This window comes from Lithobates pipiens, unplaced genomic scaffold, assembly GCF_037356315.1.
Source record: "Lithobates pipiens isolate NorthernLeopardFrog02 unplaced genomic scaffold, aLitPip1_a1.2 Scaffold_25, whole genome shotgun sequence".
Taxonomy (NCBI): Eukaryota; Metazoa; Chordata; class Amphibia; order Anura; family Ranidae; genus Lithobates; species Lithobates pipiens.
The window spans coordinates 239,790,388-239,804,364 of record NW_027507787.1 but is presented as its reverse complement, the minus strand read 5'-3'; the positions used below and the strand labels follow the sequence as shown (position 1 = coordinate 239,804,364).

At 49.6% G+C, this 13,977-nt stretch overlaps 1 protein-coding gene across 1 annotated transcript in view; it reads right to left on the bottom strand.

The window, feature by feature from the left end:
* Window positions 1-13,977, bottom strand: part of PYROXD2 (pyridine nucleotide-disulphide oxidoreductase domain 2) — a 168,423-nt gene that overhangs the window by 100,582 nt on the left and 53,864 nt on the right. Inside the window, exon 6 of the mRNA XM_077455708.1 lies at window positions 762-915. Within this exon, the coding sequence (XP_077311834.1) occupies window positions 762-915 (154 nt within the window). The remainder of the gene's footprint in view (window positions 1-761; window positions 916-13,977) is intronic.

Below are 13,977 nucleotides of genomic sequence, written 5' to 3'. Positions count from 1 at the left end.
TTCCTTGGCTACTGCAGGGGAGACATTGGGGTTCTAATAGTATCTGTCACATACCCATGCTATCATTATGGATAACTTAATAATGTTTTAAAAAGTCCACCAAAGTCCCAAGCACCAGGCCCATGATGCTCTTAATCTGGGCCTGATTATACCCATGTTCTTACAAGAAACCAGTCAACTGTGTTCCTAGGCATGTTTAGCCATTATATTTCCCCCATAGTCCCCATAAAGAAAAATAATTATACACATATTGTTTTTATCAGAAATAAATTAAATATGCTCCTTGGAATGTGTAGCCATGATATTTCAACCATAAATACCCATGTAGAAAAATAATTTTAACCATATTCCTATCAGAAACAGGTCAAATGCATTACATAGGATGCGTATCCATGATATTCCACCCATAGTCCCCATTTAGAAAAATAATTACTATTATTGTACAGCTGCATGTATATAAATCAGTAAGTGAACAGTTAAACATTAGCAACTGCTTCTTGCAACATAGTATCAAGCACTGCAGGAAAGAATAACATATGTTGAGTAACAACAGAGTTATTACCATATGTGTGTAAAAAGTACACTGACATCTAGTGAGGGTTCTGAGCATTGCAGCCAATAATCCCGTCATCCCATTATGCAGTATAGTACGTCCCGTTAATGGACCTTATATAGCGCAGAGATGTGTGGTTTCTATTTGGTCACTATTAAGAAAAATAAAAACATCCAACATTCCTACAGAAGTATGGAGCAGAACTCACCTGCTTTGATTAAAGGTCGTAGAGATCTAAGCGACTTCACCCTCTCCAGTAGTGACCCCTGAGTTATGGCCGCCATGTCTACTGGAGGAGCATCAAGAAGAGGGTCTATTGCCGACACCAAGCGATTCATAAAGTGCTCATACTTTGGGTAAGCCTACGGAGGAAGAAAGAAAGGGAAACAAGCAACCGATAATCCCTCATAATGAAATCCTATATGTCTTAACAACAAATTGTGGTCGTTGGTAAACCAGAACTCATATTTCTATATAAACAATGGAGTTGTGGTTGAGCAATCTTGGGTTCAATCTTTCCAAAAGAGGAACTTTGTGTCCATCAAATTCTCATTGTCGCCAAAACAAAAACATATAGAGAATGTTAATGTCAGGTCTCCCTTAACCTTGAATGTCAAGTGAGCTACAAGAAAGCAATCAGCTAGTTTGCACCTTATTGAGCCTCATATATTATCTTCAGTTCCATTCCATCAAATACATCCAAATAGACCCAACCAGACCACACAAGGATAAGCTGGAGGAAACGGTTTTGGGCTGATTGTCTTCCAGTAGCGAAACAAGAGTGCGGCTATCCTAAAACAAGTATCAAGAAGACAAAACCAACAGGGAGAAGGTCACAATGGCTGCCTCCTTGGATTTATGGATTTACAGGTACCACATCCTCCGCAAAATATCTAGCCAAAGAAACACCTACAAGAGTATCTAAACAGGACTTTAAAAGGTACCGCGCCAATAATTAAAAAGTACAACCACTTGCCGACAGCAATACGTATATCTACACTCTTTCTCATGAAAGCAATCAGAGTGCCTAATTAGCCGCTGGATCGTTTTCAGAAGCAGCACTTTCAGAAGCAGCGGAGGGGTCGCCCCCCCCCCCTCCCGCCGCACGCCAGCGTTTCTCAAACCAGGGGAAGTGATTTAATGGTTTGGGTGGCAGCCCATAGAGGTGAGCAGAGACCAGATCATCTCTAATCACCTCTATGATCTAGGAGGACCGGAGCAACATCATGACGTCACTTTCGGTCTAGGGCGGAAGTAAACATTTTTATTATGTATATATACTTGATTCTACACTTATACCTACAGGGGGCAGGCCTTGTCTGCTGTGATTAATCAAAAAGGGATTAAAGGGAAAGCAAAGGGAAGACTCCATAAGTGAACAGGAGCAGAAGACTTCACCTCCAAAAGAGGGTGAAAAGTACGTGGACTCAGCAACCAGTAAAGATATCCATGGATTTGAATGGTCCTTCACAATTTTATATTTATCCCGAGGCTAAAGATGACTAGGGGGGCTTTAAGAGGTTGTGTGCAGCCTGTTACCTCTAGGGGGTCTTTGGGGATTGTGTACAGCCTGTTACTTCTGGGAGGGGGGCTTTAAGGGATTGTGTGCAGCCTGTTACCTCTGGGGGGGGCTTTAAGGGGTTGTGTGTAGCCTGTTACCTGGGGGGGGGGCTTTGGGGATTGTGTGCATCTGTTAACTCTGGGGGGGCTTTAAGGGGTTGTGTGCAGCCTGTTACCTCCAGGGCGGGGGGGGTGCAGCCTGTTATCTCCTGGGGGTGGTGTGCAGCCTGTTACCTCTGGGAAGGGGGGCTTTGTGCAGCCTGTTATCTCTAGGAAGGGGGGCTTTGGAGGGGTGATGTGCAGCCTGCTACCTCCAGTAAGGGGGGCTTTGGGGGGTGATGTGCAGCCTGCTACCTCCAGTAAGGGGGGCTTTGGGGGGTGGTGTGCCGCCTGGTACCTCCAGGAAGGGGGGCTTTGGGGGGTGGAGTGCAGCCTGCTACCTCTAGGGGGTGGTTTGCAGCCTGGTACCTCTAGGGGGTGGTGCGCAGCCTTGTACCTCCAGGAAGGGAGCTTTGGGGGGTGGTGTGCAGCCTGTTACCTCCAGGAAGGGGAGCTTTGGGGGGTGGTGTGCAGCCTGTTACCTCCAGGGTGGGGGCTTTTAGCGAGTTGTGTGCAGACTGTTACCTCCAGGGGGTGGTGTACAGCCTGTTACCTCCAGCAAGGGGGGCTTTGGGGGGTGGTGTACAGCCTGTTACCTCCAGGAAGGGCAGCTTTGGGGGGTGGTCTGCAGCCTGGTACCTCCAGGGGGTGGTGTGCAGCCTGTTACCTCTGGGGTGGACTTTGGGGGGTTGTGCGCAGCCTGTTACCTCTGGGTGGGGGGCTTTGGGGGTTGAGTGCAGCCTGTTACCGCCAAGGGGTGGTGTGCATCCTGTTACCTACAGGAAGGGGGGAGGCTTTGGGGGGTTGTGTGCAGCATGTTACCTCCAGGGGAGGGGGTGGTTGGGTGCTCCCTTTTATGTCCAGGGGGAAGGGGTGCTGTGTGCAGCCTATCACTTGACTTGTGTAAGCAACACCTGTTACCTTCAGGTGGGTTAGCAGAAGGGGGAGCGCCATCTGGTGGTGGGAGGGTGTCAGTGCAGGTTGTGCTGGCTAGCTCGAATGCTGCCCAGCCACATAGCCCGGCCCCCTGCAGGACACAGACTGGCACCGGTCCGCAGTCTGGGGGTTGAGGACCCCCCTGCTATATATGATGGAATGAAATGTTTGTTATACCTTTAATCATTGGTGTGGTACCTGTTTAGATGCTCCTGTAGGGGTTTCTTTGGCTAGATATCAAGAAGAAGACCTTCTTAGAAGAACACCTTCTAAGATGTCATCTTTGGTGATCAACCTGTACAGCTACCTACTAGTTTTCAGGGTCATCAGCCCCATAATGTTGGTTTTTGGAGATAAAAATCCACGGAAATCAGAGGCGCATCTCTTACCGGCGGTACGCAAAAAACGTCTTGTTAAAATTAGAATGCCAAAATATATTCAGAGAAATATGAAAACAATTGTCCATTTTTCTTGGTACACATTACACCAAGCCATGGAATTATTTCTCTTTGTTCTCCCGGCTCTGTGACGGGGGTAATTTTTTTTTGCTCGTTTCGGAGTTCATTTTGAAAACTAGTAGCTCTATATTGTGATTAATATTATTCTTATCAGGCTGGAAAACACCATAATGTCATGTTTATGATGGTCTAATAGAACAAGAAAGAAAGGAATAAATAACACATTCTGAAATGAAACAAAGCATTACATTCTATTACCATTAATAATATGTAACATTATATGGAATATATATTATGTTTATGAGACATTGCATTCTACTAACTAGCAAAAGTGTACCGGTTTGTTGAACGGGATGATAACTGAATTCCTTAAAGGGGTTGTAAAGGTAAAATTTCATTCTATGCATTCAGGTGAAAAAACATCTGACAATGCCGCACCCCCCCCCCCAGCCCCCCATTTTACTTACCTGACCCCTCAAAACCCCTGACATCCTCTTCGCTAGTGATGGACGAACTTCCGACGGGACGTTTCGCGAACGCGAAACGCGAACGGACACAAACGTTCGCGAAAACGACCGTTCGCCGCGGGCTCCATTGACTTCAATGGGAGGCGAATTTCGCAAACCTTTAGGTCGAATTTGCGGCCACGGGGTAATTATTAGGGGGTAGCACGTAGTCCCACCACCTGGACAATAGCATAATACATGTATGAGGTGAATTTGGGATCGATAACTACAAGCATTTTTTTTTTATTTGGGAAATTGTTCTGACAATTCAGGACTATGGAGCTAATGAAGGCAATGGAGGAGAGGGAAGGTCAGGGACCAGGGTAGGCAAACAAGAGGGTGCAGGAGATACAGAGCACTGACAGCAGCACCGTAATACAGAGCACTGACATCAGCACCGTGACATACAGCGCTGACAGCAGCTCCGTGACATACAGCGCTGACAGCAGCTCCGTGACATACAGCGCTGACAGCAGCTCCGTGACATACAGCGCTGACAGCAGCTCCGTGACATACAGCGCTGACAGCAGCTCCGTGACATACAGCGCTGACAGCAGCTCCGTGACATACAGCGCTGACAGCAGCACCGTAAGCAGCCCCAGGAGGAAGTCAGCACAGCACAGGGATGGTGTGATCCCCTCATAATAAGAACCCCCAGGAGGAAGTCAGCACAGCACAGGGATGGTGGGAGCCCCTCATAATAAGAACACCCAGGAGGAAGTCAGCACAGCACAGGGATGGTGGGAACCCCTCATAATAAGCAGCCCCAGTAGAAATATGACACCGCTCAACCTCTTCAAAGAGGAGGGTAGGGGCATATAGTACGGTGTGCTTTTTTGGGTCAGGGAAGTGAGCCAAATGAATTAAGAAGGTCTGTGTGCTTGATTCCAAAAATTGTTTATAGACATATACATGGTCTACTGATCACATGTGTTGAATTCCTCCGAGATCCATGCCTCATTCATTTTTAGAAATGTGAGGTAGTTAACACTGTCGTGAGCTAGGCGAGTACGCTTATCGGTCACAATCCCCCCTGCTGCGCTGAACGTCCTTTCGGACAGGACACTGGATGAGGGGCAAGCCAACAGTTCGATTGCAAATTGGGCAAGCTCTGGCCAGAGGTCAAGCCTGCCCACCCAGTAGTCTAGGGGTTCATCACTCCTCAGAGCGTCCACATCGGCCGTTAACCCAATGTAGTCGGACACCTGACGGTCTAGGCGTTCCCTGATGCTGGATCCGGATGACACCTGTCGATGGGTCGGCTGAAAGAATGACCTCATATCCGAAGTCACCAACACATCTTCAAACCGGCCTCTTCTTGCAGGCGCTGTTGGATTGGTACCCGCAAATCCTTCTCTGGGAGTGGGAATTGCTCCTCTGCCAGCGCACGCAAAAGCAGAATGCAGCATTTCTCGAAGCAAGGCCTGGAAGTGCTGCATTCTGACAGCCCTCTGCGACGGCGGTAACATTTCCGCCATTTTGTGTTTGTACCGGGGATCTAAGTACGTTGCCACCCAGTACTGGTCCTTGACCCTCATGCTTTTTATACGGGGGTCCCTATTAAAACACTGGAGCATGAAGGCCCCCATTTGCACTCAAGCGGAAGGTATGTGGTGGTGGTGGTGTTGTTGGTGGTAGTGTCTTTGGGGGTGCACATAGCAGAGAGTGAAGAAGAGGGTGCAGATCGAGAGGATGAGGAGGGTGCAGAAGAATAAGGCTGAGTGAGCCACTCAACCAAGTCTGGTGCGTCCTTTAAAGTAATTGAACGCACCTTCTGCAACTTCCCACTTTGGCTCAAGGCTGTTGCTCCTGCCCTACCCCTACCACCCCTGCGGAAGGGCCTGCCTCTTCCTCTGCCTGTCATTTTTTAAATCACCCTGTGACAAAACTCTTAGTCCCTATACCGCTGAAGGACTGCTGCAGTATAGGGCAGCGGTCAGCAGTAGTGCACGTCAACCCTATGTATTGTGGACCGATAGCGGTCCTTACAGAACAGCAGACTGTACTGCACTCAGGCCTATGTACCGTAGCACCCTATACCAAGTTACCAGTCCTTATAAAAACTTTTGTGGACCAAGCAGGTTGTGTGTTAGTGTTTAGCAGACTGTGCGTCAGTCCCTATACCGCTGAAGGACTGCTGCAGTATAGGGCAGCGGTCAGCAGTAGTGCACGGCAACCCTATGTATTGTGGACCGATAGCGGTCCTTACAGAACAGCAGACTGTAACGCACTCAGGCCTATGTACCGTAGCACCCTATACCAAGTTACCAGTCCTTATAAGAACTTTTGTGGACCAAGCAGGTTGTGTGTTAGTGATTAGCAGACTGTACGTCAGTCCCTATACCAATGAAGGACTGCTGCAGTATAGGGCAGCGGTCAGCAGTAGTGCACGGCAACCCTATGTATTGTGGACCGATAGCGGTCCTTACAGAACAGCAGACTGTACTGCACTCAGGCCTATGTACCGTAGCACCCTATACCAAGTTACCAGTCCTTATAAAAACTTTTGTGGACCAAGCAGGTTGTGTGTTAGTGTTTAGCAGACTGTGCGTCAGTCCCTATACCGCTGAAGGACTGCTGCAGTATAGGGCAGCGGTCAGCAGTAGTGCACGGCAACCCTATGTATTGTGGACCGATAGCGGTCCTTACAGAACAGCAGACTGTAACGCACTCAGGCCTATGTACCGTAGCACCCTATACCAAGTTACCAGTCCTTATAAGAACTTTTGTGGACCAAGCAGGTTGTGTGTTAGTGATTAGCAGACTGTACGTCAGTCCCTATACCAATGAAGGACTGCTGCAGTATAGGGCAGCGGTCAGCAGTAGTGCACGGCAACCCTATGTATTGTGGACCGATAGCGGTCCTTACAGAACAGCAGACTGTACTGCACTCAGGCCTATGTACCGTAGCACCCTATACCAAGTTACCAGTCCTTATAAAAACTTTTGTGGACCAAGCAGGTTGTGTGTTAGTGTTTAGCAGACTGTGCGTCAGTCCCTATACCGCTGAAGGACTGCTGCAGTATAGGGCAGCGGTCAGCAGTAGTGCACGGCAACCCTATGTATTGTGGACCGATAGCGGTCCTTACAGAACAGCAGACTGTAACGCACTCAGGCCTATGTACCGTAGCACCCTATACCAAGTTACCAGTCCTTATAAGAACTTTTGTGGACCAAGCAGGTTGTGTGTTAGTGATTAGCAGACTGTACGTCAGTCCCTATACCAATGAAGGACTGCTGCAGTATAGGGCAGCGGTCAGCAGTAGTGCACGGCAACCCTATGTATTGTGGACCGATAGCGGTCCTTACAGAACAGCAGACTGTAACGCACTCAGGCCTATGTACCGTAGCACCCTATACCAAGTTACCAGTCCTTATAAGAACTTTTGTGGACCAAGCAGGTTGTGTATTAGTGTTTAGCAGACTGTGCGTCAGTCCCTATACCGCTGAAGGACTGCTGCAGTATAGGGCAGCGGTCAGCAGTAGTGCACGGCAACCCTATGTATTGTGGACCGATAGCGGTCCTTACAGAACAGCAGACTGTACCGCACCCAAGCCTATGTACCGTAGCACCCTAGACAGACCAAGTTACCAGTCCTGATAAAGAGCTTTGTGGAACAAGTGAGTTGTGAATGATTAGCAGACTGCAGCAGAAGGGCAGCAGTCAAGTATAATATTCTTTCTATATTTGGAAGAAAGAATATTATACGTGTACAAGCCTATTACCGTACCACTGATACCAGTCCTGAAAAGAACCTTTGTGGAACTAATAGTAACAGCAAGTCTTTAAAATTATCCTCACTGCCTGACACACTGCTTCCTGCCTGTCCCTATACAAATTGGCAAAAAAGAGTAGGCTGGAACGATTAGCTGGAACAGCTCTTTTGTGGACCTGATAGTAACAGCTAATGATGATGATGATGATGATGATGAAGAAAGACTAATCTGGCTGAGCTGTCCCTAAAATAGCAGCATACAGCGCTCTGTCCCTTTATCTAAACTGACAAAAGAAACTCAGGCTGCTGACCTAACACCTATACCAGTCCTGAAAAGAACTTTTGTGTACCAAATAGCTAGCGTTTTCTCTGTCCCTACTCCACACAGGATCCTTTCCCTACAGTGACAGAAGAAAGAATGTAAAATGGCCACCGGATCGGGTGTATTTATAGGTTAGGGGGAATGTCCAAGTGTCCATGAGCTGTCATGTCTCAATTGGTTGTCCTGTAACACATGATAAACGTGTCACGAAAGGTTAAAGTTCTTGTATACATTAAACACGTAAGTCCGCCGGGGCGAACGACGGAAAAAGGCGTTCGAACCCGCGGACGGCGAAAGTCGGAAATTCGCCGCGAAACGACCGCCGGGCGAAACGTTCGTCCATCACTACTCTTCGCCACTCAGCCTGGCCGTTGATTGGTTACAGTGGATGGACTGAAAGCAGCGCAGCCATTGGCTCGCGCTGCTGTCAATCACATTCAGTGACACGGCATGCCGGAGGGCGGGGCCGAGTGATACAGTAAGCAGCTATGGCCGCCGGCTGTATCACGGGAGCTTGCCCGCAAGCACTCCACACCATCTGAGGGAGCTCGCATGAAGGTGTGGAGTCCTTGCGGGGGGGGGGGGAGCTGAGTCAGCCGCCGAGGGACCCCAGAAGACCAGGTTCGGGGCCACTCTGTGCAAAACGAGCTGCACAGTGGAGGTATAACATGTTTGTTATTTAAAAAAATAAAAAATTCTTTGGTGATCCTTTAAGATTGTTCCAGCAGTGCGAATGCAGAGTATAGAGTTCAGCAGTCTGCGGGATGTAACCTTGTTCAAAGTGCAAAAGTTTGTGTACTGCCACATTGGCAATCCATTGCTGATGTAACCAAATATATATTTTTTTAAATGTCACATCCCTTCAAGACTGCCTATGCTGATGCTGAGTGACTGTCCTGTTATGTTGATTGTCTATCCTCTTCCTCCTCCGCTGATATGTTGGAAGAACATTTTTGGTTCTGGGTGATGCCACCAGCCCAATTTTTCAGCCCCTGTTTAACAGGGGGATTTAATTACAATTTTTGATGCAAGGCTTTGCAGCAGGGCTCATTCCTGCACTCCAACTAGAGTATATGGGAGAGGTTGCAGTGTCGTGACACCAGCACCAGTGCATAAGGCCCAATTTTTCTGCCCCTGTTTAACAGGGACATGTAATTACAATTCTTGATATAATATTTCACAGGAGGGCCCCTTCCTGTGCCCACCAAGAGTAACGGTGAGGACTTATAGTGTTGTGGCACCAGCACCACAACCACCAAAGGCCCAATTTTTCTACCACTGTTCAACAATGGCATGTAATTACAATTCTTGATATAATCGTTCACAGCAGGGCGCTCCAGCGCCCACCAAGAGTCACTTTGAGGGCTTACAATGTTGTGGCAAAGCCAACACCTTGTTCCGCCATTTCTGCAGAGCATATAGGGCAGGCCCCTACTTTCAAACATCCAACTTACAAACATCTCCTACTTGCAAACGGAAGGAGACAACAGGAAGTGAGATGAAAAAAGATGGACGACAAAACAAATTATACAGGGGTGATAACCCTTCCCTATGTTTTCCAAAAAGCTTAAAAATAGATTTTTTGACTGGAGCTACACTTTAAAAATGTACCAGTTGAAAATTGCAAACAGATTCAACTTAACACAACAAATCTACACAGTCCCTGTCTTGTTTGCACCGCCTGTATACTGCTGTTCTGAGTATATAGGGCCTGGGGGCCACACGTCTTTCCTTTTTTTAATATGGGTACGGGGTTCTCCTTAATATCCGTACAAGACCCAAAGGGGCTGGTAATGGGCAGGGGGGGCTACCCATGCCATTTTTCTCAATGATTTTCATCCATATTGCCGGAACCAGATATAACATTAAAACCGCAAGCAGTTTTAAATGACTTTTTTTCCGTTAAATGTAATTTTGTGCAGGGACTGTTCTAAACACGGGAAACACGTGGCACTTCACAGGCATACTACAGACACCCCCCAGGCATGATATTTAAAGGAATATTTCACTTTTTTTTTTCACTTTAATCATCATTAAAATCAGTGCTCCCGCCAAAACAGCCATTTTTAAAAATATTTTAGGCATTGACCCATGTCCCCTGGGGCAGGTGCCAGGTCCCCAAACCCTTTTTAGGACAGTATCTTGCAAATTAGCACTTTTTATTTCGAACGTTCGAGTCCCATAGACTTCAATGGGGTTCTAAAGTTCGTACAAATTTTCGGTCCATTCGAAAGTTCTGGTGCGAACCGAACGGGGGGGGGGGGGCGGGGGGGGTGTTCGGCTCATCCCTAACCACGGCACATCCCCTAGACGTGAAGTGAGGAGAAAGAAGGTAACGGTAAGCCCAAATCAAACCATCAGCTCCTTTGGGGGTTAGTGCTACACACCGTTCTATACATATACCAGCCCTAAAAAATTCCACTTGCCTGCTCGCATTTTGCGAGTGGATTTTGAGGGCTGGTGAGGGTGGGCTGCCTGGGAGTGGGGGGGGGGGGGGTGAGTACAGCCGGCTGGTGGGTTGTATGGGAGAGAGAGGAGAGAGCCGACTAGATGATTCAGAGCACGAGGGACATCACTAGCGGCTTTCATTTCAATAGCCGAGTGTTCCCTGCACCTGCTGTCAAACACAGCCCTGCCCCCTGGCCTTGGGGAATTTGATAGACAGATCACCCGTCCAATCCCGGGACAGGGGACGTGTATCAAAGTTCCCTGGCCAGGGAGGCAGGGCTGTTAGGGACACCGAGCGGCAGGAACACAGCAATTGAAATCAAACTGTTCCGGTGATGCTCTTATCATCCGGCCAGCAGTGCTCTTCCTCTCCTCAGCTCCCCTGCATGATGGATACAGGTAGGGAGCATGATTTACAGGGGTAGGCAGCATGATGGACACAGGTAGGCAGCATTATGGACACAGGTAGGCAGCATTATGGACACAGGTAGGCAGCATTATGGACACAGGTAGGCAGCATTATGGACACAGGTAGGGAGCATGATTTACAGGGGTAGGTAGCGTGATGGATACAGGTAGGCAGCGTGATGGATACAGGTAGGCAGCGTGATGGATACAGGTAGGCAGCGTGATGGACACAGGTAGGCCGCGTGATGGACACAGGTAGGCCGCGTGATGGACACAGGTAGGCCGCGTGATGGACACAGGTAGGCCGCGTGATGGACACCGGTAGGCCGCGTGATGGACACAGGTAGGCCGCGTGATGGACACAGGTAGGCCGCGTGATGGACACAGGTAGGCCGCGTGATGGACACAGGTAGGCCGCGTGATGGACACAGGTAGGCCGCGTGATGGACACAGGTAGGCCGCGTGATGGACACAGGTAGGCCGCGTGATGGACACAGGTAGGCCGCGTGATGGACACAGGTAGGCCGCGTGATGGACACAGGTAGGCCGCGTGATGGACACCGGTAGGCCGCGTGATGGACACAGGTAGGCCGCGTGATGGACACAGGTAGGCCAGGTGATGGACACAGGTAGGCCAGGTGATGGACACAGGTAGGCCGCGTGATGGACACAGGTAGGCCGCGTGATGGACACAGGTAGGCCGCGTGATGGACACAGGTAGGCCGCGTGATGGACACAGGTAGGCCGCGTGATGGACACAGGTAGGCCACGTGATGGACACAGGTAGGCAGCGTGATGGACACAGGTAAGCAGTATGATGGACACAGGTAAGCAGTATGATGATGGACACGGGTAAGCAGCATGATATGCAGGGGTAGGCCGCGTGATGGACACAGGTAGGCAGCATGATAGACACAGGTAGGCAGCATGATTTACAGGGGTAGGGAGCATGATGGACACAGGTAGGCAGCATGATAGACACAGGTAGGCAGCATGATAGACACAGGTAGGCAGCATGATAGACACAGGTAGGCAGCATGATTTACAGGGGTAGGGAGCATGATGGACACAGGTAGGCAGCATGATGGACACGGGTAGGCAGCATGATGGACACAGGTAAGCAGCATGATGGACACAGGTAAGCAGTATGATGGACACAGGTAAGCAGCATGATGGACACAGGTAAGCAGCATGATATGCAGGGGTAGGCAGCATGATGGACACAGGTAGGCAGCATGATAGACACAGGTAGGCAGCATGATTTACAGGGGTAGGGAGCATGATGGACACAGGTAGGCAGCATGATAGACACAGGTAGGCAGCATGATAGACACAGGTAGGCAGCATGATAGACACAGGTAGGCAGCATGATTTACAGGGGTAGGGAGCATGATGGACACAGGTAGGCAGCATGATGGACACGGGTAGGCAGCATGATGGACACAGGTAAGCAGCATGATGGACACAGGTAAGCAGTATGATGGACACAGGTAAGCAGCATGATGGACACAGGTAAGCAGCATGATATGCAGGGGTAGGCAGCATGATGGACACAGGTAGGCAGCATGATAGACACAGGTAGGCAGCATGATTTACAGGGGTAGGGAGCATGATGGACACAGGTAGGCAGCATGATAGACACAGGTAGGCAGCATGATTTACAGGGGTAGGGAGCATGATGGACACAGGTAGGCAGCATGATGGACACAGGTAGGCAGCATGATGGACACAGGTAGGCAGCATGATGGATACAGGTAAGCAGCATGATGGATACAGGTAAGCAGCATGATGGATACAGGTAGGCAGCATTATGGACACAGGTAGGCAGCATTATGGACACAGGTAGGCAGCATTATGGACACAGGTAGGGAGCATTATGGACACAGGTAGGGAGCATGATTTACAGGGGTAGGCAGCGTGATGGATACAGGTAGGCAGCGTGATGGATACAGGTAGGCAGCGTGATGGATACAGGTAGGCCGCGTGATGGATACAGGTAGGCCGCGTGATGGATACAGGTAGGCCGCGTGATGGATACAGGTAGGCCGCGTGATGGATACAGGTAGGCCGCGTGATGGATACAGGTAGGCCGCGTGATGGATACAGGTAGGCCGCGTGATGGACACAGGTAGGCCGCGTGATGGACACAGGTAGGCCGCGTGATGGACACAGGTAGGCCGCGTGATGGACACAGGTAGGCCGCGTGATGGACACAGGTAGGCCGCGTGATGGACACAGGTAGGCCGCGTGATGGACACAGGTAGGCCGCGTGATGGACACAGGTAGGCCGCGTGATGGACACAGGTAGGCCGCGTGATGGACACAGGTAGGCCGCGTGATGGACACAGGTAGGCCGCGTGATGGACACAGGTAGGCCGCGTGATGGACACAGGTAGGCCGCGTTATGGACACAGGTAGGCAGCGTGATGGACACAGGTAGGCAGCGTGATGGACACAGGTAAGCAGTATGATGGACACAGGTAAGCAGCATGATGGACACAGGTAAGCAGCATGATATGCAGGGGTAGGCAGCATGATGGACACAGGTAGGCAGCATGATAGACACAGGTAGGCAGCATGATTTACAGGGGTAGGGAGCATGATGGACACAGGTAGGCAGCATGATAGACACAGGTAAGCAGCATGATAGACACAGGTAAGCAGCATGATAGACACAGGTAGGCAGCATGATAGACACAGGTAGGCAGCATGATAGACACAGGTAGGCAGCATGATTTACAGGGGTAGGGAGCATGATGGACACAGGTAGGCAGCATGATGGACACGGGTAGGCAGCATGATGGACACGGGTAGGCAGCATGATGGACACGGGTAGGCAGCATGATGGACACAGGTAAGCAGCATGATGGACACAGGTAAGCAGTATGATGGACACAGGTAAGCAGTATGATGGACACAGGTAAGCAGTATGATGGACACAGGTAAGCAGTATGATGGACACAGGTAAGCA